Source organism: Acanthaster planci, linkage group LG05, assembly GCF_054643075.1.
Source record: "Acanthaster planci isolate LZ-2023a linkage group LG05, COTS_SCS, whole genome shotgun sequence".
Classification (NCBI taxonomy): Eukaryota; Metazoa; Echinodermata; class Asteroidea; order Valvatida; family Acanthasteridae; genus Acanthaster; species Acanthaster planci.
This window is the reverse complement of record NC_141781.1, coordinates 477139-503167: the sequence shown is the minus strand read 5'-3', so window position 1 is coordinate 503167 and position 26029 is coordinate 477139. Positions and strand designations below refer to the sequence as shown.

Here is a 26029-nt window from a genome sequence, read left to right as displayed (position 1 = left end):
TTGCCCGTGTGTACACAAAAATGCAGCCCAGACCTAGCCGTAGATAACGGATACATAATGATTGTGACCGAGGGTTGGTTCCCTGCCGTGTCAATACTAAAACTCACCTCACTGTAGGAGCCAGACTGGGGCTAGATGTCTGTCCTCAACTCTGGATATGAGGATGTTGCAAAAACGCGAGACGACCCAGTTAATTTCAGGAACGCGGAAGTTGCGTTGGTTTCATCCATCAAATCATTTTGGTGGTTTTTCCGTGCTGGTGACTCAATCATTTGAGGTCTAAAAATCAGTAGAATTTCTGGGAATCCAGGTGCGAGGACAGATGTAAGCGTTTTTACTTATTTTCTTTAGATTTAAGGCAAATATTTTAACTACATGGCTTAGTGTATCGTGCATGCCGTATGCATGGTCACGATACTTTACCAAGTTTACCGTTCACGAAATGTGTGGTGTATGTGTGTGCGCTACGTACACGTACCGTAACGATAGTGTCTTTGAGGACAACAGGAATTTGTCTGGGACAGGGAAAGAGTTCTTTATTGGACGACACTAATGTTCCCTTAAAATGTTATACAAAGCCTTTTTGTCATGTTTGTAGCAGCCATCAGAAAGTGTAATAAGAAGCAAAATTTACCTGAGAAAATTTCGAAGCATTTGAGTTAGTACTACTATACATTGTAGGCCCTTATATCTAGTAGACGGTGACACTTAGAAAACATTAAGTTTTAGTTTTTTCAGACAAGTCTCCTAGGTTTGTGCACAGGTGCATCAAGTGTTGTCCGTACACAATGAACACGGAACTCTTTCCCCTATCTGTACTGTACAATTAAGTGATAAAAAGGTAGGCCCTATGCCAAAAGAATACCATGAATAGAGGGTTACATGTACTTTAGTGCTCTTTTTGTTACCACTGGTTAAAGTATCATTTCATGATTTTTTTACTTACATGACCTAATTTTTTTCTAGAGTTACATACCAGTATATGTACATGTACACATAGTTTAAAAAAAGATGTTTATTTGTTTTTGAGGAAGGGCAAACATATCAAAGGACTGGATGGAACTTTTTTTTTTTAACCAGTCACGTACATTGCAAAGTACCGGTAGACTATTGGAATTCAGTAGGTTTGTCATGTCCAGATGTTATTTTCCTCGATTTATCATGTGTACAAATTTATTCGTTTCAAAGTGTATATTTTGTCATCTGATCAAATGTAATTTTTATTCAAGAATGACCTGTAGGCCTAGAATTTATTTTTTTATTAAAAAATTGTCAGAAATTTTGTTGTTTTTGTATCAAAGTAGGATTTTTATCTCTTCAAAGCAGGTACATTCGCACAGAAAATTTGTATTTGATGATGCATTACTGTGATGATCTCCATAATGTAACTGCCTTCTTGCTTTTTTTAATGGGGTTTTATGTGTTTACACTATTTGACATTTAATCCACGAGATCATCGGAAAAGCCTACAGAATAAGGAGGCAGGGTTCTGTTCTGCTCTGTGAAAACCTTGTTTATTTTCCATCCATAAACAAACAGGATCCTAACATGGTTCAGTTAGTTAATGTTACAGATTTACAGGTACATGTAGATCAGCATCTTGTTACAAATTGTCCAAGGTACAGTACATTGCACAAGTTCAAATGAAGGTGTTTCTCGGGAACTGCAACTCAGAATCTGCACAATGAAACGACTGCCTTCTGAAATGAACATCAGTTTCATCAAGTTCAGTACTAGAAATAAATGCCAAAGAAATAAGGAACCAAAACAGTTGAATGATAATTGAAGATTTGAATTTACTGATTGCAAACGCTTGCAAAATAAACTGTTTACAGTTCCACTGGATAGGACAAAGGAGTAATTTGTGTGGTGTAATTGAACATACATGTACATGTATCTCTGCAATGCAATGTACATGTACATGTATGACCTTAACATAGAATTTTGGATAGTAGAAAAATTACAAGCTTCAATTTGATATCAAATCATAAATCAATGGTTTCTGTTGCTGTCAGAGGAAAAGAATGTTGCAAGTACAAAATTGTACATGTACAGTACGTTTTGGAAACATTTTGTGGGATCACTCTATAGTACTTACAATGTACAATATCTCTGTAACAGCACTGTAGAGTGAGTATTTTTCATTGTAAAATCCATATTTGTTAGGAGTGATTCAGACCTAAATGTAGTACAATTTCAGATTTCATTTCATTTGAAAGACCTCCAGAGCCGTGGATCTGGAAAAGAAAATAAGTACACTTACTTTGCAATTAAATACAGGATTTGATTTAAAACAAAGGAATACAGCTTTAAGATTCAATTCCTCAGTGCGGTGGCTAGATGTATTGAATTGTCTCAATTGTAATACTGGCGTACACAAAACTATTGCTTAATACATGTACATACATGTACATTTAACAGGAGGAAGTTAATTAATATCTTATAGAGTAATGTACATGTACTTGTACTCTAGAGTGCAATTTATAGTTTCAGGGTTCAGAGTCTTCTATTTGGTTTAATGTAGATTTTTAGTATAATGTAATATGAAACTCATAATTTATTTTGATTTATCTTGAACTTTTTTGAGATGTGCTGTTGAGCAGGCTAGTCCTGAAGTCTTGGAGAGACTGCAATATGTACAATCATTCATAATTAATGTGACCTTATGGCCAGCTTTGTATGGTAAATGTACTTGGTAGTGCAAAAAATGGTTCACGGCAATATGCAGTTTTTTTTTGAAAAGGGGGTTTGTAATTCAAAATTGCATATGTTACATGTGTGAATCCTATCTTGTGAATATGAAGTCACAGAGACAATTTAATTATGAATCAAAGATTTGCCAAGTCCCAAGAGTCACTCATTGTGCATGTCAAGTGCCATTCCGGTAAATAAAAAGTGGTAAAATATGCATCAATTGTAAACAATACATGTACATATTTTTCTACAATTGTATTCTAATAATTACATTGCAGTTTCCATTACACGTTTTTCAGTGTTTGTCTTGTTTGACTTTTTTCTGTGAACAATGATTAACAATCCCATAACTCTCCTGCTTTGGCTTTAATCTCCCCCCTTTATACACTTACATGTATGTGTACATGTATACTGGTACATTTATGTACATGTATGGACTTACTTATTGCTTGTGTAATTTCAAGTTAACATAGTTATACTTGTACATGTGCTTGTATAATAATATACATGTACATGTATGCATGCACAATATAACATACAACTTTGTTGAGAGCCAAGAGAAAAATCTCTGCAGGTTTGCTGGTTTAAATTGCTGTGGTCACTAAATGGAATTTGTTTTTACAAACTTTGGCTATAATCCTGATCAGCTAGCCCTAACTCCCAAGGGTGTATGTAAAATCGTACTGAAATTGGAGGATTTTGGAGTGTTAGGGTTCAAAAATTGCCCATGAAAGGCAGGTTGCTCTAACTGTGCCTATACATGTATATTTGTCAACTGGAACGTTAAATCCACACTTACAAAAATGACATACATGTACTGTACATGTAATCATTCTAAGTTGACCAACTGTAGAAAATCGCCTTGACAGTTTTTATTTTGAATACCCTAGAGAGATTTAAGCGGATTCTTCTAGAGCAGGAACTGTACTTTCATAAACGCTTGAAAAATTTTCAAATGGGATCAAAGGTTACAGATGCATGTCAAAGCTTATCTTGACTCTTGATTCTTTGACTTCTAATTATATATTCGATAAAAAATGAGAGGTTTATGTGTCATTTTTCCTGAAAGGGTGAATATTTAAGTGAAAACTGTCCATTTTTGTTGATCTCTGCCCTGACCACATGGAAGTGCAGATTCCGTAAAAAATTGGCATTTATTTATTTTTCATTGATGTCTACAAGCACAGCAATTTTTATTAAAATCTGAAGATCCAAGGTCAAAAAGTGTGTTGGTCTGACATGAAACGACCTATAGATGTCGTATTAACAGTCTTACAAGACAACTCAGAATGAATCACTGGAAATTAATACCTTCCTCAATGCATTGTTGCCTTTGGCTTCTTTCCCAGAATTCCTTGGGTAGATCCAAATGGTAACAGCCTGACAAGCAACTCAGCCAGTAGAAAGCATGAGTGGAAAGAGCTGGGTAACCCGATGGAATGACATCCCCCAGAAGGACGTAGTCAAGCTCGACGACAAACCGTAAGTTAAAGTTGACTAGTCAGTCATCACCTTTCTTGCTGTCATTTCCTTTGGCTAGTAATCTCATTTCCTTTCCCTCCCCTAGCTTCTCCTGTTCCATTAGAAACTATGATGCAGTTTCTAGGGGGCTTGTGGTGGGTTACTGACTGTTTAGGCATTGAGTCTGTTCTTCATTCTCGTCATGGAGAGAGAGATACAAGTAACGTCTTGATCGTTGAACTTCAAGACACTAACCAGAAGCCCAGTGAGACTGTCAGCTCCTTGGTGGATGATAGTACTCGTAGATCTTCTTTGACCAGTATGGGGAAGACAGGTGGTAAACAATGTGCAGGGGATCTGCCTGCTGTAAGAGGAAACTGTTCATTTCATATGCCGTGAGTAGTTTGCGTGACAACCTGTTTCATCTGTTGGTTTTGAGTCTGAGATGAATGCTTGCTGTAGTACCAATGCACCATGTGAATCTCTTTGGGAGTGAGTAGGGTTCTGAAAAGAAATCTGCATGGTGCTGCCATGAACTCTCATCTCATTTCTTGTACATGTGCATCCACTATACAAGTTTATAATCTTATTGGGCTTGCTACATGTACATGTATGTACTGTAGGTTGACTACATGTACCTCAGGGCCTGCAAACTCTAATATTTAGGTTTCTCCCAACATGGTTGTGGGATGAAGCATCCTTGCAGTATAATACTGTACCATCTTTATTGTTGATTCTGCATTTTGTTTGTCACTTTCTGCACTTGAAGCCAGCTTCTAAAATATAAAAGAACCACTACAATGATGAAGTGTTGATCAAGTTCTTGATAGTTTTGTACTTCGCTGCATAACGAAGTCTGATTGTTTTGGAGAGAGAGGAACTTTGCCTCTGAACAGGTTTACTGTGGTGAGGCAATGAGACCAAGAGAGGATGCAGTTCTCCTAGCAACGGAGGTTCCTTTGGTTGGAACTGCACTAAGTCGGTTCACAAATGACTATGAAATGCATACATTATCGGCGTGTTGCTTCCAATACCAGTCAAATGAACATGCACGGAGGGGAGGAGAAGGGAAGGGAGGGGAAGGGAGGGAAGGGGAAGGGGGCTTCTGCTCAAGGCCAATTAAGTAACAAGTGTTAAAATGTCATTTCAATCACTCCTGAAACTGACCAAGACATTAGGAAAATTTGTTGACTACTAGGTACCAGTACAAATGTAACCTTCATGTAACAGAATGGTTATGGGTAAGGTTTTAATTAAGTGCACGTTGCATCTGTGTAAAGCTGATCTATTAAGTCAGCATGGTGGTAGGTAATACATGTAAGTCTTGTAGTGTCATTGGATGTTCATCAGGCATGTCAGGGTGTTCTTTCTGCATGTACATGTATACGTAGTAAGCATGTCAAATTACATTGTGTCAATGTAAGGTATAATCCTTGAATTCGTCCATTTTCACTGCATAAGTTCACCGATCTGAACAGTGAACACCTTTAAAAGTGCCCAAAGAGGTGCACTGTTTCTGCCTTGTAATTCTGAAACCTTTTCTCATTAAAAATTCCCTTTCACGCCATTAAACTAGCATTCATGACACATTACCAAATTATCAAAACATACATGTACTAAAACAAAAATACAAAAACCAGAAACAAAAACCCACAAAACCCACCAAAAATGGAAGGTGTTCTTTACATGTATGTCTCAACTTTGAGAGTATTTGAATGGCGTCCAGAAAGTTGAAGGGTCATATCCTGCCTCAATCACTTTTCATCATTTACTCTTAAAACTTCAAAAACATAATGAAGGTTCCGATTACACGTACATATACATGTATTTCCATTAATTTACATTTGTAAAAAGTAAACCAACATTCATTTCTGTCAAAAGAGAAAGTGAAAGGGGAACTTGGGAAACTATCGCTCAAGGAAGAAGGTTAAAATCTGACATCTAGGTCGAGTTCCGGCGGCCTGTTCTTGACACGGGTTTCTTGTTCTCACGCTCGAACGGCGGGAACACGACTCAAGAACACTGTTCTCAGAACAGGATCACACACCACCTCCTCGTCAGGGTTTTACAGGAACACACAGAAAAACTCGTGAGATTTTGATTTTTTAACAGCTGCAAAAAGTAGAGAGATGGCTTCCAAAGCCATAGACAATGGGAAGTTTTGCAAAATTAACATTAATTATTTTCCGTAACACAGAAATGAATGTTCCTGTCTATATAGAAAAGAATTCAGCCCATCCAAATATTTACTCTCGAATAACGTAACCTACATGTACATGGATGCCTCCATGTTGCATGTTGCTTGTCACTAACTACCAGCAATAACCGGTTGTTTGTTCCTGGCGTTTGAGCGGCCGACCCACGAACAACAAATCGAGCTGTTCGTGAACATACGGGAACAAGCCGCTCGAACTCAGCCCTAAAGGCCAGAGTTGCTGACTCGAGTCATGTGACTTGGACTCGAGTCGGACTTGAGTCGCTATTTTTGTAACTTGAGACTTGACTTATAAATACTGGCTTTGACTTTTGACTTGACTTGGACTTGCAAATGTGATAACTTGTGACCCAACTTGGACTTACATGTACAAAAAAAAATGACTTGTTACAAAGTTGAATCCAAATCAGATGCTACTTGTAACTTAAAATTGACACTTGGTTCTTTTTGCTTATTACAATTGGACGAAATAATGTGCAGCTTGACTTGTACTTGGACAAAAAGACTTGTGACTTGACTTGTGACTGAACCTAATGACTTGTGACTTGACTTAGACTTGCAAAATATGACTTGCTACCAACTCTGCTAAAGGCTTTCTACAATGGGCACATTTTATATGGCCTTTCTGTAAATGGCAAATGCTGTGCAGAAATTAGACCCTATGCAAGTGGAGGCCATCTTTGATCTCATTCCCAAGATCTGTTGTATATGCATGTATTTCAAACTGTCGATTAGGATGGCACCAGACTGCTTTATACTTTAATTTTCGGAATCTGGCTAAGTACTACCAGTATTCTATGTGTTTATTCATGAATTTTAAATTAATCATCAGAGTAGACAGGTGGACATTGGTCCTGAAATTTCATTTTATTGCTTCATTTGTACTCTCAACATTCAAAAATGAAGAGTTAATCTCTCTTTCAAATTCAATGTGGCCGGCCCCGTGAATAAAGTCTATAGTTCTCCCGTATGTACCGGTACAATGTAAATCAAATCTCCATTTGAAGCAAAAATCCAGCACAGAACCAGTGACAAGTACTGCATATTTAATAGATACATATACATGGACACGATATTTTAGCTGGTAACCTAGGCATCAGTTTATACAAAGCAACTAAATGAAGTTTCTCCCAGTTTCTTGATAAGACTACTGAAATGTGAACCACGTGGGACTTAAATGACAAGTTACACTTTAAATGAGTGTCACCTTGAAGAATTACAATGTACATGTACACAGGTATAACATCACTGGTTGAATGAGACAGTAGTCCGAGCCACAAGGCATGGACAAAGGAACAAAAAGCACTGATAAAAAAGGAAGGAAATGGCTCATCTTGTTTCAACAGTCAATGCCAGTTTTATGACACCAGTTTTCAACACCATTTAAAATCTTGTGAACCTGGTAGGAAATTTAAAAGCTTTGGGCTACATGTAGTTAGAGGAAGTAGAATTTGAAGCAACTCCAGGGGTGTCAAAAGTGAAACATGTACATTTGTAAATTGCATAGTCATGAAATGAAGCAAAACAACACAAACTGACACTTTTACATGTACATGATGTATAATTCAAAATACTTTCAAGATTTTCAATTGAACGGTTTGTTTCCAAATTATTTTGTACACCATTGGAATTGCATTCATGCAATGCTATGTACATGCATAGTGTACTTGGAGTCGTATGAAATCAGAAAAAAACATTCAAAAAAACTTGTACATAAACTCCTGTCATGCCTGTTGTGCTGATATCAATGTTCCTTTGCTAGTTAGAGTTGTAATGGTCCACTGATTGTCAGCAGTTGTGATGTTTCCTATTCATTATTGTTGAACAGGTATCAGGAAATGAGAAATGCTGTGCAGTGAGGGATTTCCCCTGTATTGTGTCACAAAATGTCTAATTTTGGACAACCTACAATCCAGGTTTAAAATACATTTCAGTACGTGTACTGGAACTTACATGTACCTGTACTGGTACCAATTTGATTTGTAGTAGATTCTTTCAAATATCTTGGCTTTACTCTACACGTATACATGTAGTCAATTCCTGAACTTTTGATCCATTTTGTAAGTGAATTAAGTTACGAACTGATAGCTGAAGAAACCTCAGTTATGGCCTTCAACATTGACCCCCATTTAAGTGAAACCCCCCAAACAAGTGAATAGTCTGCTCTGGTGCATATTAAACATGTACTTAAACATTTATGACTTTTGGATAAGACTAACTTTCTTCCCCTCAAACATGCCAAAATCTTTCAATATTATTGGAAAAGAATGTCTATATCGGTATCATTCTCTACATGTATGTGTGACTACCTGATTGTACAGGGCCCCAGAGATACCATGTACATGTAAGTCCTCAATTATTTGCACCCCACTTTCAAAACATATTTACAATGTAAATTGTGCTGTAGCAGGATTCCACCTGATCCTAATAATTTGGGAGCTTTTAGACATTGTTTAATACTGAGTAATTATAAGCTTTTTCATTTTGCTGACATGCAGATCTATGGTAACGTTTTCGCTAACCAAAAACAGGAGACTTTCTGTTCCGAGGAGTGAGACAATTCTAGAATGATTTGTGATGGCCCCTGAGTAGGCATTGTTAAAAAATTTATGCCATTATGACTTGTGCATTATAATCTACATTGTCCGTGATAGGAGACTCTGCTTTGGGAAAGATATATGAGCTGTAGGCAACTGACAACCCTAAAATGATCAGTGACAGTATGCTTTATAACATTTCATTTGTTTGGAACATACATTTTTAATGAGTTTATTATTTGGTAATCATAGTGATCATCCTGACTAAAACTCATATCTTGTCTCTTTTTATTAATTTGTCTAAGGGGAAATGTTGCATCAAGTTGGAAGTGTAGACATTAAGAGTTTTGCAGTTTCTCAATGTTTGACAAAGTTGTAAACACAGTGTTTGTGTTTAAATTTGCTGTACAATACTAATAGATTGCTAAGCATGATTTTTTTTGCTTGACATGAAGCCTATTGCATAATAGCAAAGATATCCAAACTTTTTGAATGAAATTGCTCACCAATATGTTGCCCTTGATAATATTGAGGAAATACTCATATTACTGCATACCATAATTTGCAGAATACTTCCTCCTAATCAAAAGCTTTCTGTTTGCTCACATTCATAATGACAGGGAAGTGAGCTATTTTTATGTAGAACTGCACCTGTTACTAATGTAGACCTTTGTAATTTTCCAGCGGTACTATTTCTAGTATCAAGATCTAATCTACATGTACCGGTACAGTACAGTGAATTTTCTGTGAATTCTTTATCACAATACAATTCCATTCAACGAGTAGACTGAACTGGGTAGGAATTCATATCCAAAGTGTGGTCAAAAATACCTATTCATCAGATTGCATTGAAATGATTTCTATAAGTCTGTGATTGTAGTATTGTTGGTAGTCAAAAAGGAAGATTTGAGCAGGTGTTTTATTTTCAACAAAATGAACTGAATACATAAGTCTGCTGGTTCTCGTTGCTTGGGGTCATAGCAAGGAGTGCTTTTGTAAATGCTACAGGTACATTCCAGCTCTGCCATTCCAAAAGGTTTAAAAAGATGGTGCATAACCCCTAACAACTCCCAGTCTTTATTTTATTTTATTTCATTTATTTATTCTGATATCCAACAGCGGAGATCCGCCACTTACAGGTATCATGGAAAACAAAACAACAAACAACTAATAATAAAAACGGACTTATAGGGTAAAATAAAAAAGGGACAAATCTAAATTACTTGTAAATAAATAAATAATTGTATAAACATAAACTTGAGTAAATACATACATTTAAGTTAAGTTAATTCAGTGTAAAGCTGGCTTAAACCTGTGACAGTTTACATGTACATAGTTGAGTTATGAGTGCGAAGAACTTTTGTAAATCTCTGTACGGAACGAGTTCAATGTAAGCGCCCCAAACACATTGCACATCTCGTGGAGTCGGTTGTAGGCAGTTGAAATCCTTGAAACAAAGCCTTGCTTCATTACCTCCACCCGGCTCCGCGGAACATGCATGATGTGTTTGGGAGCAGATCTGGTTCAGGGTTCAGGAACGTAGTTAAATTGTAATGGTTATGGATGTGTTTGTAGAGGAATAAGCAATCATTGACGGTACTACTGTGCAATATTCCACTTGGGGTCTGATGAGGGAGCAGTACAGTGTAAGAAGTACATACACTTTTACAATGTCGGAAGTTTTGCCTCACCAAGCTAATAATGCGATTCGCCTTCTTTACAATAAAATCAACATGAGAAACAAATTTAACCTGTTGTCGATACAATTCCAAGATCTCGCTGAATAGAAACAAGGTTCAAAACATAATCAGATATAGCATAGCGATACATGACAGGTTTCCTTTTTAATGTGATGCTCATTACAGAACACTTCTGGAGGTTAAGATTTAATTTCCACATTGTACACCATGCACCTAATCATTTAGTACTTCTTGTGACCAGTTCCCAGTTGCCTTTTACATGTACACATGTATAGGCCTACATGTACGTGTACATTTATTAGGCTGTGTCCAAATTCCATGTGATCCTATGGTGTGATTGTTGTGGCTAGGGAAGTGGCTTCAGCAGTCATAAACTTACATGTACATGTACAGTTGAACCTCGTTAATAAGAGCACTGATAAAACAAGAGTGTGCTCATAACAAGGATAATCATAGGTCCCAATCTTTTGTTTATCATTGTTTTCATTCCTGATAATACAAGGTTTCAAATTTTCTTTAGCTTTCACTTTTCTCTGATAGTGTTTAACAGTCATCTACACGATACTTACATGTACCGGTACCAGTGTTCAGGATATTATCAATTTGAAAGTGAAGATGCAATGTACATGGTACTCTTGAGCAGCGTATTTCCAAAATTTGGCAAATCTGATTCTTTAGCCCTACTCGTCGTTCACTCCCTAGGCATCTGTAACAAAACATCTTCCAGAATCCTCCCAAATCCTCTGCCATAGCGTAGAAAACAATCACACTTACATGTAACTTTACAGTAAATGTGTAGCCCATGGCTCATGGTACCTGGCTGTTGTTGTTTTCATTCCTGATAATACAAGGTTTCGGTTATAACAAGGTAATTTGCCAAGTCCAAAGGGCCTCTTATTAACGAGGTTCGACTGTATGTGTAATTTCAAGCCACAGCCATAATTAGCAGCTGGAGGAAAGGGAGTCCAGGGATTTCACTGTGATGTGCCCAAAATGTGACTGATGTGGAAAATGGTATCAGTATCTACCATTGGTCACTGAAGTACATGTACATGTAGGGGGTAAATGTAGGGGTACATGTACATGTGGGGGTACATGTACGGGTACATGTAGGGGTAAATGTAGGGGTACATGTACATGTAGGGGTACATGTACGGGTACATGTAGGGGTAAATGTAGGGGTACATGTACATGTGGGGGTACATGTACGGGTACATGTAGGGGTAAATGTAGGGGTACATGTACATGTAGGGGTACATGTACGGGTACATGTAGGGGTAAATGTAGGGGTACATGTAGGGGTACATGTACATGTAGGGGTACATGTAGGGGTACATACTTAGGGGTACATGCACTGTACTTTGAAAATACATGTATCATGTTTAGCTATGTACATGTGGAAGTTAGAATCACACATGCATTGGTACCGATAAATCTATCTTTCACCAGGGATCTTAACAAGTTTACATACATGTATTTGACATGTACTGGTACGCATTCAAGCACCTCATGCTTGTACATGTATAAAGTGATACATGTATGTACATGTACTTGTATGTAAACAACTGCAAACTAAGAAAGCTAAGAAACTTCATGTACATGCTCTGGTTTGTTATCAGTAATCTAAACTTTGTTAATTTTACTCTTGCATCAAGTTTACATGTATTTATGAGCATCCAAAAGTTAATTTGTTTAGTTCTTGTTAATGAATTTGTTTGTGACATTTTCAGGTTTACACATAAATACATGTCCAGTATGCTTTGCGAGGAACTGTCTATGCAATTCTTTTCCCCTCAAACTCTACTTACATTGTACCATATGTACATGTACAGAGTAGATTGTCAACTAAAAAAAACCCAAAAAACAAGAAATTGTAGCTTCCGTTCATGTTGCCATGGAGCTCCAGAATTGCCCATTAAAACGCTCACACACTGTCCTGAGAATGTTTGGCCAGGGTAATTTGAGATATAGTAGCCTGTACTTGTACTCAGGACATGTAATGATGATGTAGGGTATGGTAGGGTAGGTAGCTGGGGGCGTTAAGGGTGGAATGGTATACTTCCCATCCAAGCAAGATACTGGATGAGTCACTATTTTTAATTCCCTTCAAGAATGCCCTTCATTACATGTATATATGCACAAACACATGCACCTGTACTTAGGCCATTTACTTCCTGTTTGGAATCATAATGCATATTATAATGCGCACATTCAACTAAATTGTATTGGATAAATACATGTACATTGTATACTGGCATATGTTTTGATTCTTATAGTTACTTCAAATGCTTTCTTTGTCTTTTACAGGTTACAAGGAATATGCAGTTGAAAAGAAGTGCAGATAGTTCACTTCAATTTTTGGTTGAAATGATTCAAAACAATTGCGTTGTCAAACTTTAGAACTCCATGAAGTAGCTGATCCAGTGAGCGACATTTGTACATGTACATTATAATTTTTACCAACAATTTAAATGTTCTTCATGAATTCATGTACGGGTACATGACATGACTTAGTGACATACTAAGAACATACATGTAGAAGTCAGTGTGCGAATTAGTTTTATTCCATAAATGCATGTGTTTATTTATGGCCATCATCCTTCCTGTCAACTTCAAATTACAAACCATTAGCTTGGTACTGTACAACAAGACTGTACTTGTTCCTCATCCAGCTCCTTTGCAATTAACATTGTGCATCAAAATGAGTTGTCATTTCAACAAATTTGACCTTGGTCTTGGAGCCGTTGTGACTAGTTAATTCAGTGTGGACAATTAACAGCCAGTATAAGTACAGAAGTTCAGGCAAACACTGTCCAGTAAGTCGTCATTTTGTTGATGGGTGTTCTTGTAATGATGTGGTCATTAGTCGTACAGCCATTTCCTGTTGTACATGTACCCTGCAGTGTATCTTTACTTATCAGTCCATCAGCTCTATCCTCATTCTCCACTTTCCCATCTAAATGCACTTGTAGAACCTTTCAATTAATTAGAGACTGACCCCACCAGCTCAGGCCCAGGGCTTTGCATTGTTGATTCCCACTAATTCTCTTGGGTTGGTTTATGCATTGAAAAGCAAACAACAGATCCCAGATTTGAAAGAGATTCATTTTCTTTAGCTTTCACGTTTCTCTGATAGTGTTTAACAGTCATCTACATGATACTTACATGTACCAGTGTATGGCACTCTTGAGCAGTGTATTTCCAAAATTTGGGAAATCTGATTTTCTAGGCATCTGTAACCAAACATCTTCCAGAATCCTCCCAAATCCTCTGCCATAGCATAGAAAACAATCACACTTACATGTAACTTCACAGTAAATGTGTAGCCCATGGCTCATTGTAAAGGAGTAGAAATGGTACCTGGCTGGACTCTACACATGTACATGTACCCCTCCGCAATCCTGCAAATAAATCTCCTATTTTTATCAGAGGATGTTGGATGATATGAGGTTTGTGGTTTGTCTGGTCAATCAATAAAAACTAGATACATGTACATGTATGTACATGTACATAGATTCTGTAATATTATTCAAACTAATCATACCCGTTAATCAAAGTAATCATACCCATAAATCAAAGTAATCATACCTGTTGATCAAAGTAATCATACCGATAATCGAAGTAATTAACCCATGAATCAAAGTAATCATACCTGTTCATCAAAGTAATCGTACTAATAAAGTAATCATGTCCATTAACCAAAATAATCATACCTGTTAAAGTAATCATACCTGTTAATTAAAAGTTATCATACCGGTTAAAGTTCCAGTACTGGTACAGTGTACCAGTATATCTACAATATGTATGTGCATTACATCTACGTGTAGTTGAAACTTGAAATAGATCCTCATAAAACAGTCCTCATAAATATATTACACAGATCACATACTAGAAATTAAAGATGTTTATTTCCTGAATGACTCATTATGTCAAGTGAAACATCTGGCTCTGATTCACTAGTGTTGAGAGTGTCAACACAGATCAGGAAGATATAAAAATACTGTGCTTGTAGAAATATATGTTGCAAACTTTGCCCTTCCATCTCAGTTCTCAAAGGAAAGTTCTCTGTAAATAGTCCTATGCACGTTATGGGTGCTTGTGTGTGTGTTTCCCAGATTTGATAAGTAAAGAGGTTTTGAATTTTTGTCCCCAGACCCTTGGCCAACCATCAAGGTTTATCATGTTAGAGGATGTTGTATTACAGGCAAGCAATGTGACTGTACTTGTACATTTGTAATTCACCTGGAAATGAAAGTAAAAATACTGTGCTGTGGATGTTGTGACTGGCAGCCATCTTTCCAGTAATTGGATTATGGAGGGATAGCACAAAAGGCCTGTACCAGTACATGTATCCCTGTGGAACAAAAGTTCTTACCAGATAATTGTCTGGTAAGAACTTTTGTTCCACAGGGATCAAGTGGCTGCCATGCACTACACTGTGCCTCTAGTGCATGTAGTTTCCAGCATGTTAGGGTTTGGAAGGATTAAGGAAAGTTCTAGCCGGCCTACTTGTATCTTTAAAGTGTAGCTGCAATGAATTTTTATTTTGCACAGTTTTTCTGCATCTTTGTACTTTTCTTCAATGTATGAAAACTCTTGCACACTCTGGTTAAATATGCACTGAAAAGCGCATGGTTTTAAACAATTAAATTATCCATGCAACTGAGGGCGCTGTTGTTGTGAAATCATCTAGGGAGACATGGTTCATTTCAGTGCATAGGTGTTTCTGTTTAAATTGTGAACCCAGGGTTTTCCTACTGGAAACATTCTGAGATAGGGATTTACATGTACATTTTCTTATTGCTGTGCACATAAATAGCAATGAATGAGCAAAGAAGAGAAAACTGAGTCCTGGAAAATCTACAGAAGTGCAGGACTATTTGTGTACAAACCAATGTAACATTGAGGCTTCTTCCTGTGATGACATCACAGTTTTGCTCATGAATAGGAAAATACTCATTAGCAGAAAACAAAAGGCGTTAAAAATAACCTTTGAAATAATGAAACAGAAGTTGACAATAATTAAGGTTAACTGTGGCAGAAAGGTGCATTTTAGGATTGTAATCACAAAAATCTATTGCAACCACCCTTTAAGATTGGAGTGAGGGGCATTGATGAGGTACATGTACGTTATTTAATGTCATCAAATCACAGTATTCACATTCAAATCCCAAGAAAGTTTAGCTTTTTCAGTGTGTACTGTGCAGTATGTGTCTAGCTATACTATACAGTCATGTACATGGATGCAATAAAATCAATGGCCTGTGTTTGTTCAGGTACAGTACATATGCGGTAGCCTACCATGAATGTGAGGTGTAAAAAGGTCTTAATTAAATGAATACCTTGAAATCTATCATGACCTGTACAATTTTGTTTATCAAGGTTACCGTACATGCATCTCTTCTTACCGGTGCCTTGTACAATAGAATGCTGTCAACTACATGTACATGTACCGATGTATGTAACTTGCGAACCATTAATGAACTCAGTTGGTGGTACATGTAGTCATCTCGTACATGTAATCTGCTCCGAGCAGAACAAAAGAGGGCTCTTTTTTTTTTTAAAACTAATTTACTCCGGCATATATGGTCTTTGCGTACATGCAGAATGCATGCAAAAACCTGATTGTAACCACCTGTCTTTCTTTTTGCCGATTGGGAGGTGCACTTCAGCTCAGCTGGGGCGGATTGTAGACCATTGTATGTTACATATAACAAATGGGAAGAATTCTCGTCCATGGTGGTGTCAATTATCGGTCATGCAGGTCTTCATTGTGCAACTGCATTTTTTTTACATTTTTGTCTTTTTTTCAGATGGTTTCATGGGAAAATCACAAGGGAAGAAGCAGAGAAATTACTTGACCCATGGAAAACAGGAACATTCCTGGTGAGAGAGAGTACGCATTACCCAGGGGACTACACGCTATGTGTTTGTGATGATGCCAGAGTGGAACACTATCGAGTCATGAGAAATCAAAATAAGATGACCATCGATGAGGAAATCTTCTTCAACACATTGCCAGAGTTGGTTGCAGTAAGTTGTACTGTGTAAATGTGCATGCATGGTTGCAATGTTAAGGGTGTAGAGACACACAATTTGTGACCGAAGCTATCAAAATGAGTCAGAAGTTACTGGCACATTTAAGTTATGTATGCTTATGCTTTAGAAGCATCTTGAGCATACTTGTACATGTACAAATCATCCACATACTGGTACACTGTGTATTATTTCAATTTTCATCAGGTTTGACAAAGTGACTGGTACATCAAACCAAAGAGCTCAGTTTTGCTCTTTTAAATGCTGACAAAATTAGTGAAAAAATAAGGCTGATTTTGTGGGATCCAATTTTATTAATGTTTGATGCAGGAGCAAGATTCTGAGTTTGTTTTTTTTCCCTTGACTGTTGCGAAGACAGTGGTTTTTAAATATTGCTGCATGCTCTTGCTCAGCCTGCAGTTTTATTCTGCTACATTGTACTTCTACCATTTTCCTTTGCTGCTGCACTGCTGTCACTGCTGTCACTGCTGCACTGCTGTCGCTGCTGCACTGCTGTCGCTGCTGCACTGCTGTCGCTGCTGCACTGCTGTCGCTGCTGCACTGCTGTCGCTGCTGCACTGCTGTCACTGCTGCACTGCTGTCGCTGCTGCATTGCTATCGCTGCTGCACTGCTGTTGCTGCTGCACTGCTGTCGCTACTGCACTGCTGTCGCTGCTGCACTGCTGTCGCTGCTGCACTGCTGTCGCTGCTGCATTACTATCGCTGCTGCACTGCTGTCACTGCTGCACTGCTGTTGCTACTGCACTGCTGTCGCTGCTGCACTGCTGTCGGTGCTGCACTGCTGTCGCTGCTGCATTGCTGTTGCTGCTGCAGTGCTGTCGGTGCTGCACTGCTGTAGCTGCTTCCAGTGTTAAGGTTGCTCTGCATGCTACTGTCTCGAATGCTACTGCTGTTAATGTTGCTGTTGGGTTGTTGCTGCTGTTTTTATCGTTTCAATCGCTACTGGTGTCATTGTTGTAACATCTCAGTTTGTTTTCTTAATGTAGTGTTTATTGCTGTAGCATTTCTGTCTGTTAAATGGTATACTGTTTCCATTGCTGCTACTGCCATTGTTGTTTCTGTTTAGATTTTTGGGTTGTTTCTGTGTCTTGTGTGTATGTAAGTGTATGAACATATATATATGCAGCCTATATTTAACAACTTTTTTATGTTGAGTACATGTTTCAATTGTTGATTTAATTGCTAATCTGAGTACATTTTTTACAGTGGTCAATTTTGCCCCTGTTTTTTGGGTTGAAGTTTAGATTTTTATGAATACTTTATGTTTGTTAATGTTTTCTTGTAGCATTATACCGAGGATTCTGATGGCCTTGTGAGTCGTCTCATCACTCCTATTGTCAAAATTGGCTGTGATGGATCAGAACAATTCAAAAAAGGTCAGATATTTAGTCTTGTTCACTGACTTGCATGTACATGTAGGTTACAAATGCTGATATATTCATCACCTCATCCCATTTTTATCAGTCTTCATTTGTGTTTTTGACAAGTGGTCTCCACTTTCACTTTTTCTTGTGTTCAAAAAGATGAAAAAAAGTCTTTTTGAAGCAATACATCATAAAAGATTGAAGAGATACTCATGCATATCAATGCATGTGTCTCTATAAATATGTATAAACAGTACTACTGAGTAAAATAAGTTGGTCAATTTCTAAAACAAGAAAGCATTTAAATAAAGGCTCTAAATACAACTCTTTCAGTAGAATTAATCATGGGGCAAATTTGATGGAAAGACTGAGATGTTTTGAATATTTTTTGTATCACAGCTGGCTGGTGCATTGATAGGAGATTGATCAAACCAGGCAGAGTCATTGGAAAGGGCAACTTTGGAGGTAAGTGCCTAGTCTTCAAGGATTCAAGAATCAAATAAGAGAAGTATGGATTGAAATTTGATTTTGCACTTTGACAAAAACATTGAAAGAAATCATGTAGCTACTTTGCCTGTAGTCCCAGATTTGAGAGATGAAAATTTGGACTCGTGCACAAATATCTACTCCATTTGTTAAATAATATATTTCCAGGTTTTTGATACCTAGATTTGGAAAACTAGTTTTTCAATTGCAATTTGTTTTGTTAAAAAAAGCTTGAATTCTTTTGCAGAGGTAAGAAGGGGGGAATACCTAGGGAAGGATGTTGCCATCAAAGTGACACGAGGTGACAAGATAGAAGCACAGAGCTTTCTTGCTGAAGCATCTATTATGACGTAAGTAACCAACTTGTAAACATTCAGAAATTATTGTATTAAAAGGGAAGTTGTAATTTCCAAGAAACAACAGAAAAGATTTTATTTGACATCCTGCATAATGATACTCATTGATCCAATAATTCAATCAACAATAAGAGGTACATGTGCATGTATAACTCTATAGTTTGTACAAATATCACAGACTATCCTCAGATCTGTAAATATTGTCGCATCTTTCTGTATGAATTACTTTTTTTGCCTCTCAGTAGAGTTCTTTTTCTACAGGTCAGATTTCAAAGTCTCTGAATGTTTAAAATGTAAAACATTGGTACAGATTAAGTTACCATGATGATGTATAAGTAATGGTTGTGTTGCCTGCAGGCAATTAAGACATGGAAACCTGGTCCAGTTAATTGGCGTATCACCCGGCGACAGCTTATGGATAGTACTGGAATTTATGTCCAAGGTGAGTCCAGACAAAATAGATGACATTACCATTTAAACCCTGTCTTCAGTCAGACATTGAAATGGTTTCATGTCCAGATGTTGTTCATTTGCAGCTAAGCAAGAGTTTTAAGAAAGCCCACTGTAACTACAAACAAGAATGTTTTGTTTAATGGTTTTGTTTTGTGTCTAAAAATGTTTTAAAAATTGCAGATGTGATACATAGGGAAAAGATACCGTTTAGCTTATTTTCTTCTCCCTAATAAATGAACATTATTTTGAGTTGGATATAGTCTCTGTTATTACTTTCATCCTTAAAGATTTGAAGGTGGATACTGCATTTTTCCTGATGAGAGTTGCTAGTTTACATCGGGTTTTGTTCTGTCCCAGGGGAATCTACTTGATTACTTGAGATCCAGAGGAAGAACAGTTATCAGACAGCTTGACCAAATCAACTTCTCCATGTAAGTTTTTATTTTCCCGCTTATGATATTCTTTGCAGTCCTAATTTGTCTTTTCACCTGGAATAGAGATGAAACTGCATTATTTCACTTCTTTAAGTTGCAAAGTAAAAACTGATCATCTGACTTTCTCTGAGAAACAAAGGAAGTTTCCTTTTTTGGGCCATGAAGTGATACCTTTCCATTTTGTTTTCAGGTTTATTGAAGTATATTGCAATGTAATTATATGTGAATGAAAGCAATGTGCCATGCTTGAGAGTAGTAGATTTTAATCACTATGAGTGCGTGTTTCAAAGGATTGGAAAAGTGGAAGTTGAATTTTGGTTGCATGTTTAATACCTTAAATGAATATTGTCTTTTTTTGCAGACACATAGCTTGTGGAATGAGGTATCTTGAAGAAAAGAAATTTGTCCACCGAGATCTTGCTGCCAGAAACATCTTGGTATCCGATGAAGACATTGCCAAAGTCTCAGACTTTGGCTTGGCTCAACATGACAAAGATGTTGCTGAAAAATCCAAGATTCCTGTCAAATGGACAGCACCTGAGGCAGTTAGGGAAAAAGTAAGCGACTGCTTGCAGTCAGCTTTAACGCCGGAATTACTGTGGGATAAATGATTTCTAGGAATTAAACAACGCTTTATTCATCTAGTGTTCCAAAAATGTTCAGAAACTGTTGTGTCCCTGTTTTTCAAATGCTGTAGAAAAATTAGGAAAGTAGGGGAGTCTTGAACTCCATTGAGAGAAAAAAGTAATATATTTTCACCTACAAATTAAACCTATTAATTAAGAAACTGATGCAGTAAAGCTTCTTCAAACTTCAGAACTGCTATCAACCCTAATCCTGCCGGAAGCAGCACAGTGCATCAGGCTTTTCTTTGATGCACTTGGCAATCAGCTGCCAAACAACCTGGTCATGTGGAGACAATGGGAGCTAGTCTTGTTGAACCATGCCAGTGTTGGATCTTTTGGCTTTTGGCAACCACAGACTCCCAGGCTATTTGGCCTTAGGGAGAGTTGAACTATGGGATCTTGTTACACTGGGCATGCAAGCCACTTTGATAAATGATGCAGATGTGTCAGGCAGGGTTTTATAGTTAAAGTACCCTGGAGGGTTAGGATTAATGTAATATTTGGCAACTGAGAGTAGAATGCTTGTACAATAAAGTTTTGCTGTTAGTGGCCAAATCATGGAAATAAATCCACGCTCTTCAACAAGAAGAATTCAGATAAATTCATTCCTTCTTGACCAACCGCACCACTGTGTATTTAGCAATACCTCTTGTTTCAGTTGTGGTCGAGACAAAGTTTTAGTTATGCCTGGTTGGATGGAAACTTATTTACTAATTCCTGTTTGTTCTTGAAACTTCTCTTTGGTAGAAATATTCCACTAAGTCAGATGTGTGGAGTTACGGAATTCTTCTGTGGGAACTGTACTCATTTGGTAGAGTACCGTATCCCCGTGTGGTAAGTGCTGATATTCCTAAACTGCTGTTAGTATGTTTTCAGTCCCAAGTTGCCTAAAGTGCAACTGGGATTTAAGTATCTTTTGTCATGTTGAGTTGTAATACAGTTTTCTCTCAGATAACTTCTCCCAAAACTTGTCCAGTTTTGACTTTTATTGGAATGGCATGACATAAGATTCAGCCAGTATCATATCACACAGGTAGACTGATTTACATAGTGCTGTACTTATCATCTTTGCTTGAGGGCACCTTTCCTTATGTGTGTCAACCCTTGGGCCAAGCATTGCATATCTGTCAAAATGGCTCCCGTGGGCAATTTTGGTGATGGCCAAACACAACTCACATGTGTGTCTTAATGGAGTCAATTTTTGCACCCATGAAAGTGAAACGCATGAATGTAGTGTGTATGCGACACACCCAAAAATGTACACACAGTTTCCTTGTGTCGTCAATTTTTTTTGTTGAGTTGAATATTATAAGAAATAGATGTTTAAGAGATTCTTCCAGCCAAGTGTCCTGACTCATTTGTCTCCATTGTCTTTACCCTCAAACCACAGCCAGCTGATAACGTCATTCTGTTTGTAGAGGAAGGGAACCGTATGCAACCGCCTGATGACTGCCCAGAGAACATCTATGACGTCATGGTAAACTGTTGGAAGTTACGGCCAGAAAAACGGCCAAGGTTTGCTGACATCGAGAATCGATTAAAAGATCTCAGACAACAACTAATAGACGAACAGAAAAGGATGGAGACGACATCCTAAGAGGGTCGAAGGTCAAATTGTGGAAATGTTCCCTGATATATCTTTGGATATAGCCAAGATTATTGTTTATTTTGGTGAAGTATTCCTTTCTTCATTCCTTTTGGTTTTGGAGGCATGTTTTTCACAGAAATGGCCATTTATCCACCATGGTATTGATAGGCAGTTTGGTGTATTTTGTTGTCATCTTTTCTGAACTCCTGAAAAATATAACTGTTCAAACGTTCCAATGGGCTTTATCCACAAAATGGCCATTTAGATCATGACCCCTGAATCCACTTCATTTATTGAACTCTCTGAAATGGGAAGAAGCCTGACTTTTTGGCTACAATTACAGGTATAGCCTCTTGTTGATTTTTCTTGTCATTAAGAAAATTAGGGTGACGTGATGTTTTAATCCATAATTGGAATTGCCAATCATCAGTGCACAAGGATTGTAATCTAGAAGTTGCCCCTACCTGCCTCGACCAAAAGCACCCCCTCATTGGATTAAAAGAGCCATGTTGGTCAGTAATGTTTATTTTGTTGGCTGGTTCGAGAACCAGCCGAAGTTAACCAAAGGAATGTTTGTTGCTAAGGAAATAGTGCCCTCTCTTGGTGCAGCTCGAGGCCCATAGCATTATCCTCATCCTTCACCATATTAAGTATTAAAACAATTTATGCAGGAATCACCTCATCTATCTATGGCAAGATGGCTGATTCAAGAACAAGGCCAATTCTGTTGTTTCATCCACTGAATCTGAGAAAGTGAGATTTCTTTGACATGCAGTGGTTGCAAATTCACAACCAAGTTCATCCCACGATTCCACAGTGAACAAAATGTTCCTGTATAAAGTTCCAAATGAATAATGTTTTGCATTGTGTACTCTAAGACATACTGCGCAATGAAAGTCGATTCAAGGTATGTGTCTCCGAGACAAAATTTAGCTTACATAAAGTTGTCTCGCCTCTCTCAGTATTTTGTAAGAAACTGGTAGTATAGATAGTCATGCTGGAACCACACTGATCTTACATGTACATGTAGGTTGTGCCAACTTGAGTGTAACCATTTCACTAACCAGAGAGTTCCAGGTACACTCAGAAACTCAATCAAGGCATAAAAAGGTTCCCAGTCTTTTTCAAGTAGGCTATCCAGCGTTCAAGAGAATTCAGTCTGATTGGGTAATTTTTCAGATTTGAACCAATTTCACCAAAGGACTGTTTGCAAAGATCCATTTCACACTTACATGGGATGTGCACTTCTTGTTTGACAGTCAGTACACAAATCCAACTACTTTGAATTTTCAGACAGCCATAGTATTATGCTCTTGTTTAGGAAGCATCTCGTACCGTAATTGATGATGGTCCATTGCTAAGGAATAGTGCCGTCCTGCTGATATATGAACATTCACATGAAATGCTAGTGTTCCAGGGGGAATGGTCCAACAGAAAGCAAATGCTCCCGAATTTTTAGATGCTCTTTAAGGAAGGCCCAGTAAGGCCTATCTCTAATAACCCGAGTTCAAACCCAACCTTAATCCACTGTCAATCTTTGAGGAAATTGGCTTTTTTCAGAACAGTTTTCCTGCTGTCCCTAAAACTGATCTTTGCTTCCTTGTTTCCTATCATTCCCAGTTGGCACTTCCCAAAAAAACAGTGCTTAAATGTGTCAGAGTGCACCAACATTGCCAGATCCAAAGTCGACCTGAATGTAAGGTAATCTCTAACTTTGTTGCACCAAGGCAGATTTCTCTCGGTGGATGCACTAACAGTCCAACTAAATCTAGGCCTGGATTTTGTTGCAGTTTGAAAAATTTCAGTTTCACCTGTTGAAAACTTGAAGGTTTGATGCAGTTATTATCACATTACGGTACTACCACAGATAAAATAATGACATCACTCACGCTCGTCTGAATTTTGTAAGTCTCCTTCCTATAGCCACTTACTTCCAGGTTTGATGTAATCCTGTCCAGTCCAAGAATCAGGACAGACAGATTGACTCTAGATCAACAGGTGGCAAATGTATACGTGTGCAGAATATGAAATCCAGTGTCCAATAGACACAACTTCAAGATTGTGCATATTGTTCATGGCCTGAAGTGAAATAGGAAACTTCTCCACATGTCTGTGCGTCTGCGTGCCTCACCCCAACTTCAACGTGGAATTTGTAGTACGGTTTGTTCACTCATGTATTCTGAACATGCAGGTTATATGCAATGTACCAGGAGTGCATTTTACCTTAATGCAGTTCTGCAATATTTTGAGATTGATTTTTCCGGAGAGTGTTTCAGTAAACATGATTTTTATTAGATTTGTATATTACAAACAATGGTGTGTAGCAACTGACAATGTAAATGTTTTATTTTATATTCCTTCTTGCATATATATTGAGACTGAATTGAAATCCTGTAAGCCTGCACTGTATGTTTGTCATAATTCCATCTTTCTTTTCGAGCAGCCTCTCATTTTACAAATTGTTCTTTTAATCCTATAAAACTTACCACTGTAGAATCTGAAGCATAAAATTAAGGTTGATTGTATTTATAGATCTTGGTTCAACATTAATAGTTTGCTTCTGTTCAGCACGATATGATTCCAAGCTCAGAGCTGTATATCTATACTGCCATGGAAATGCTTAAGCTTTCTTAAATCTTGAGAAAATAATTTTTTTACTAATAAAAGTGGATTGTTCCTGATTTGCAAAGTTTACCTTGCAATTAATGTCCAAACAGCACACATTTCAACATAAAATCAACAAAAAGCAGGCTCTGATAAGCTCAAAAATCAAGAAATTTTGAAATGGTTGTGATGATAAAGGAATGTTCTCATGAATGTTCTATGCTGTTTGTGACGTGCAAGAAAAAAAAAGTATTTTTATTGTATTTATTGTAGTATCAAGTCCTAAATTTAGATCTAAGAGTAATCTCTTTGAGTGGAAGAGATATATGCAACAAATTTGTATATTTTGCATTAAAGTAAAACAAAAAGCAACCTTCAGCAGATGCCTGCGGTGTAGCCATTTTGAAGTATTAATAAGCAACTGTATAACTTAATTTGCATTGACTTCAATGGTTTGTATCCCACGGTCTCCTTGTCTTGCTTGTTCCAGCCTAGTATTGTTTAGAAATGTCTTTGATATGATTGGCCTGATGTACACATTGATGTGTTTCCTCTCTGAATAAGGTTCTTGTTATCAGGAAGTATCATGGTTCTATTTTTGTACTAGTGTTTGTCAGAATATAATTAAGAATTGATTGATAATGAAGCAGTGTTTTTACTTGCCAATACTCAGATTAATATTAATCAAATTTCTTGATCAGAATGTGGTTGATTTGTGCCTTTTGCTTTTACTTTGTAAAGGTGCATCTTGTATACTTTGAATTGCTCTTTTTTCTTTAACCAATGCTGATCTCAACGTGTATGTCATCAGTTTGGCATGAACTGGGCTTTCTTCAGTGCCACTGTGTGGTTAAAAGTATATCTGTATAAAACTGAATTCCCTCTCCAAAATCTGTGTCCATTGTTCAGGTCATTCACATACATATAAAATATGACATGAAACATTGCAGGGGATGAGAAATTATGTGTTTGTACAGTGCACAACATTTTTTCGGATTTCAGAAGCATTTTTCGGCAGTGTTTGTGATAAAAAGCACATGTGAATTCTTTTGTATGATATACTTCTTTTTTTGGTTACATGCTTGTACACTACTTTTTAAGAAAATGGATTACTGTTGAACATTGTGTTGTTTGTATAATTTTCAAGCTATAAATTAAATGCTTTGTAACTGTGTACATGTGCTCTGTTTTAAGTGATTTGTGTATGCTTTACATTATTTAGCATGGGAATAAATCTGAAACATGATTCGACACTGAATTATGAAGTTGTCTTGTTGGTTTAATAGAACTGGGTTAGGCTTGGCCACACTTTGTAGCTGATGAATTATAAAGGGTTAAATTGGAGGTTAATCTGATATATGGAAAGAGATCTTTTTTATGCCTTGTTTGTTGCATTTTGGGGAGGTCTTTGAAGGTTTTTCAGTCATTTGCGAATATATGTAAAGTGTACAGGG

The 26029-nt window shown here is 37.3% G+C and overlaps 1 protein-coding gene across 2 annotated transcripts; it reads left to right on the top strand.

The window, feature by feature from the left end:
• Positions 1 to 156: 156 nt before the first annotated feature.
• On the top strand, positions 157 to 25833 carry LOC110984710 (tyrosine-protein kinase CSK-like). Of its 2 annotated transcripts, XM_022245144.2 has the most exons (11): positions 157 to 324; positions 4044 to 4176; positions 16421 to 16640; positions 17950 to 18040; positions 18428 to 18493; positions 18762 to 18864; positions 19228 to 19312; positions 19681 to 19754; positions 20119 to 20314; positions 21131 to 21217; positions 21774 to 25833. In XM_022245144.2, exons 2-11 carry the CDS (start codon positions 4103 to 4105, stop codon positions 21978 to 21980), a joined length of 1203 nt encoding a protein of 400 aa, XP_022100836.1. In that variant the 5' UTR covers positions 157 to 324; positions 4044 to 4102; the 3' UTR covers positions 21981 to 25833. The 2 variants fall into 2 exon arrangements, with proteins under 2 accessions (XP_022100836.1, XP_086993423.1); XM_087137297.1 differs by lacking the exons at positions 157 to 324; positions 4044 to 4176 and adding an exon at positions 4328 to 4550.
• The last annotated feature ends 196 nt before the right edge of the window (positions 25834 to 26029 follow it).

What these genes read in the sequence shown, in the direction of transcription:
- LOC110984710 (XM_022245144.2), top strand. Translation starts at nt 4,103, where the DNA reads ATGAGTGGAAAGAGCTGGGTAACCCGATGGAATGACATCCCCCAGAAG. An exon ending in CATTGCCAGAGTTGGTTGCA is followed by an intron (nt 16,641 to 17,949) that starts GTAAGTTGTACT and finishes GTTTTCTTGTAG; the next exon opens with CATTATACCGAGGATTCTGA. An exon ending in GCTGAAGCATCTATTATGAC is followed by an intron (nt 18,865 to 19,227) that starts GTAAGTAACCAA and finishes TGTTGCCTGCAG; the next exon opens with GCAATTAAGACATGGAAACC.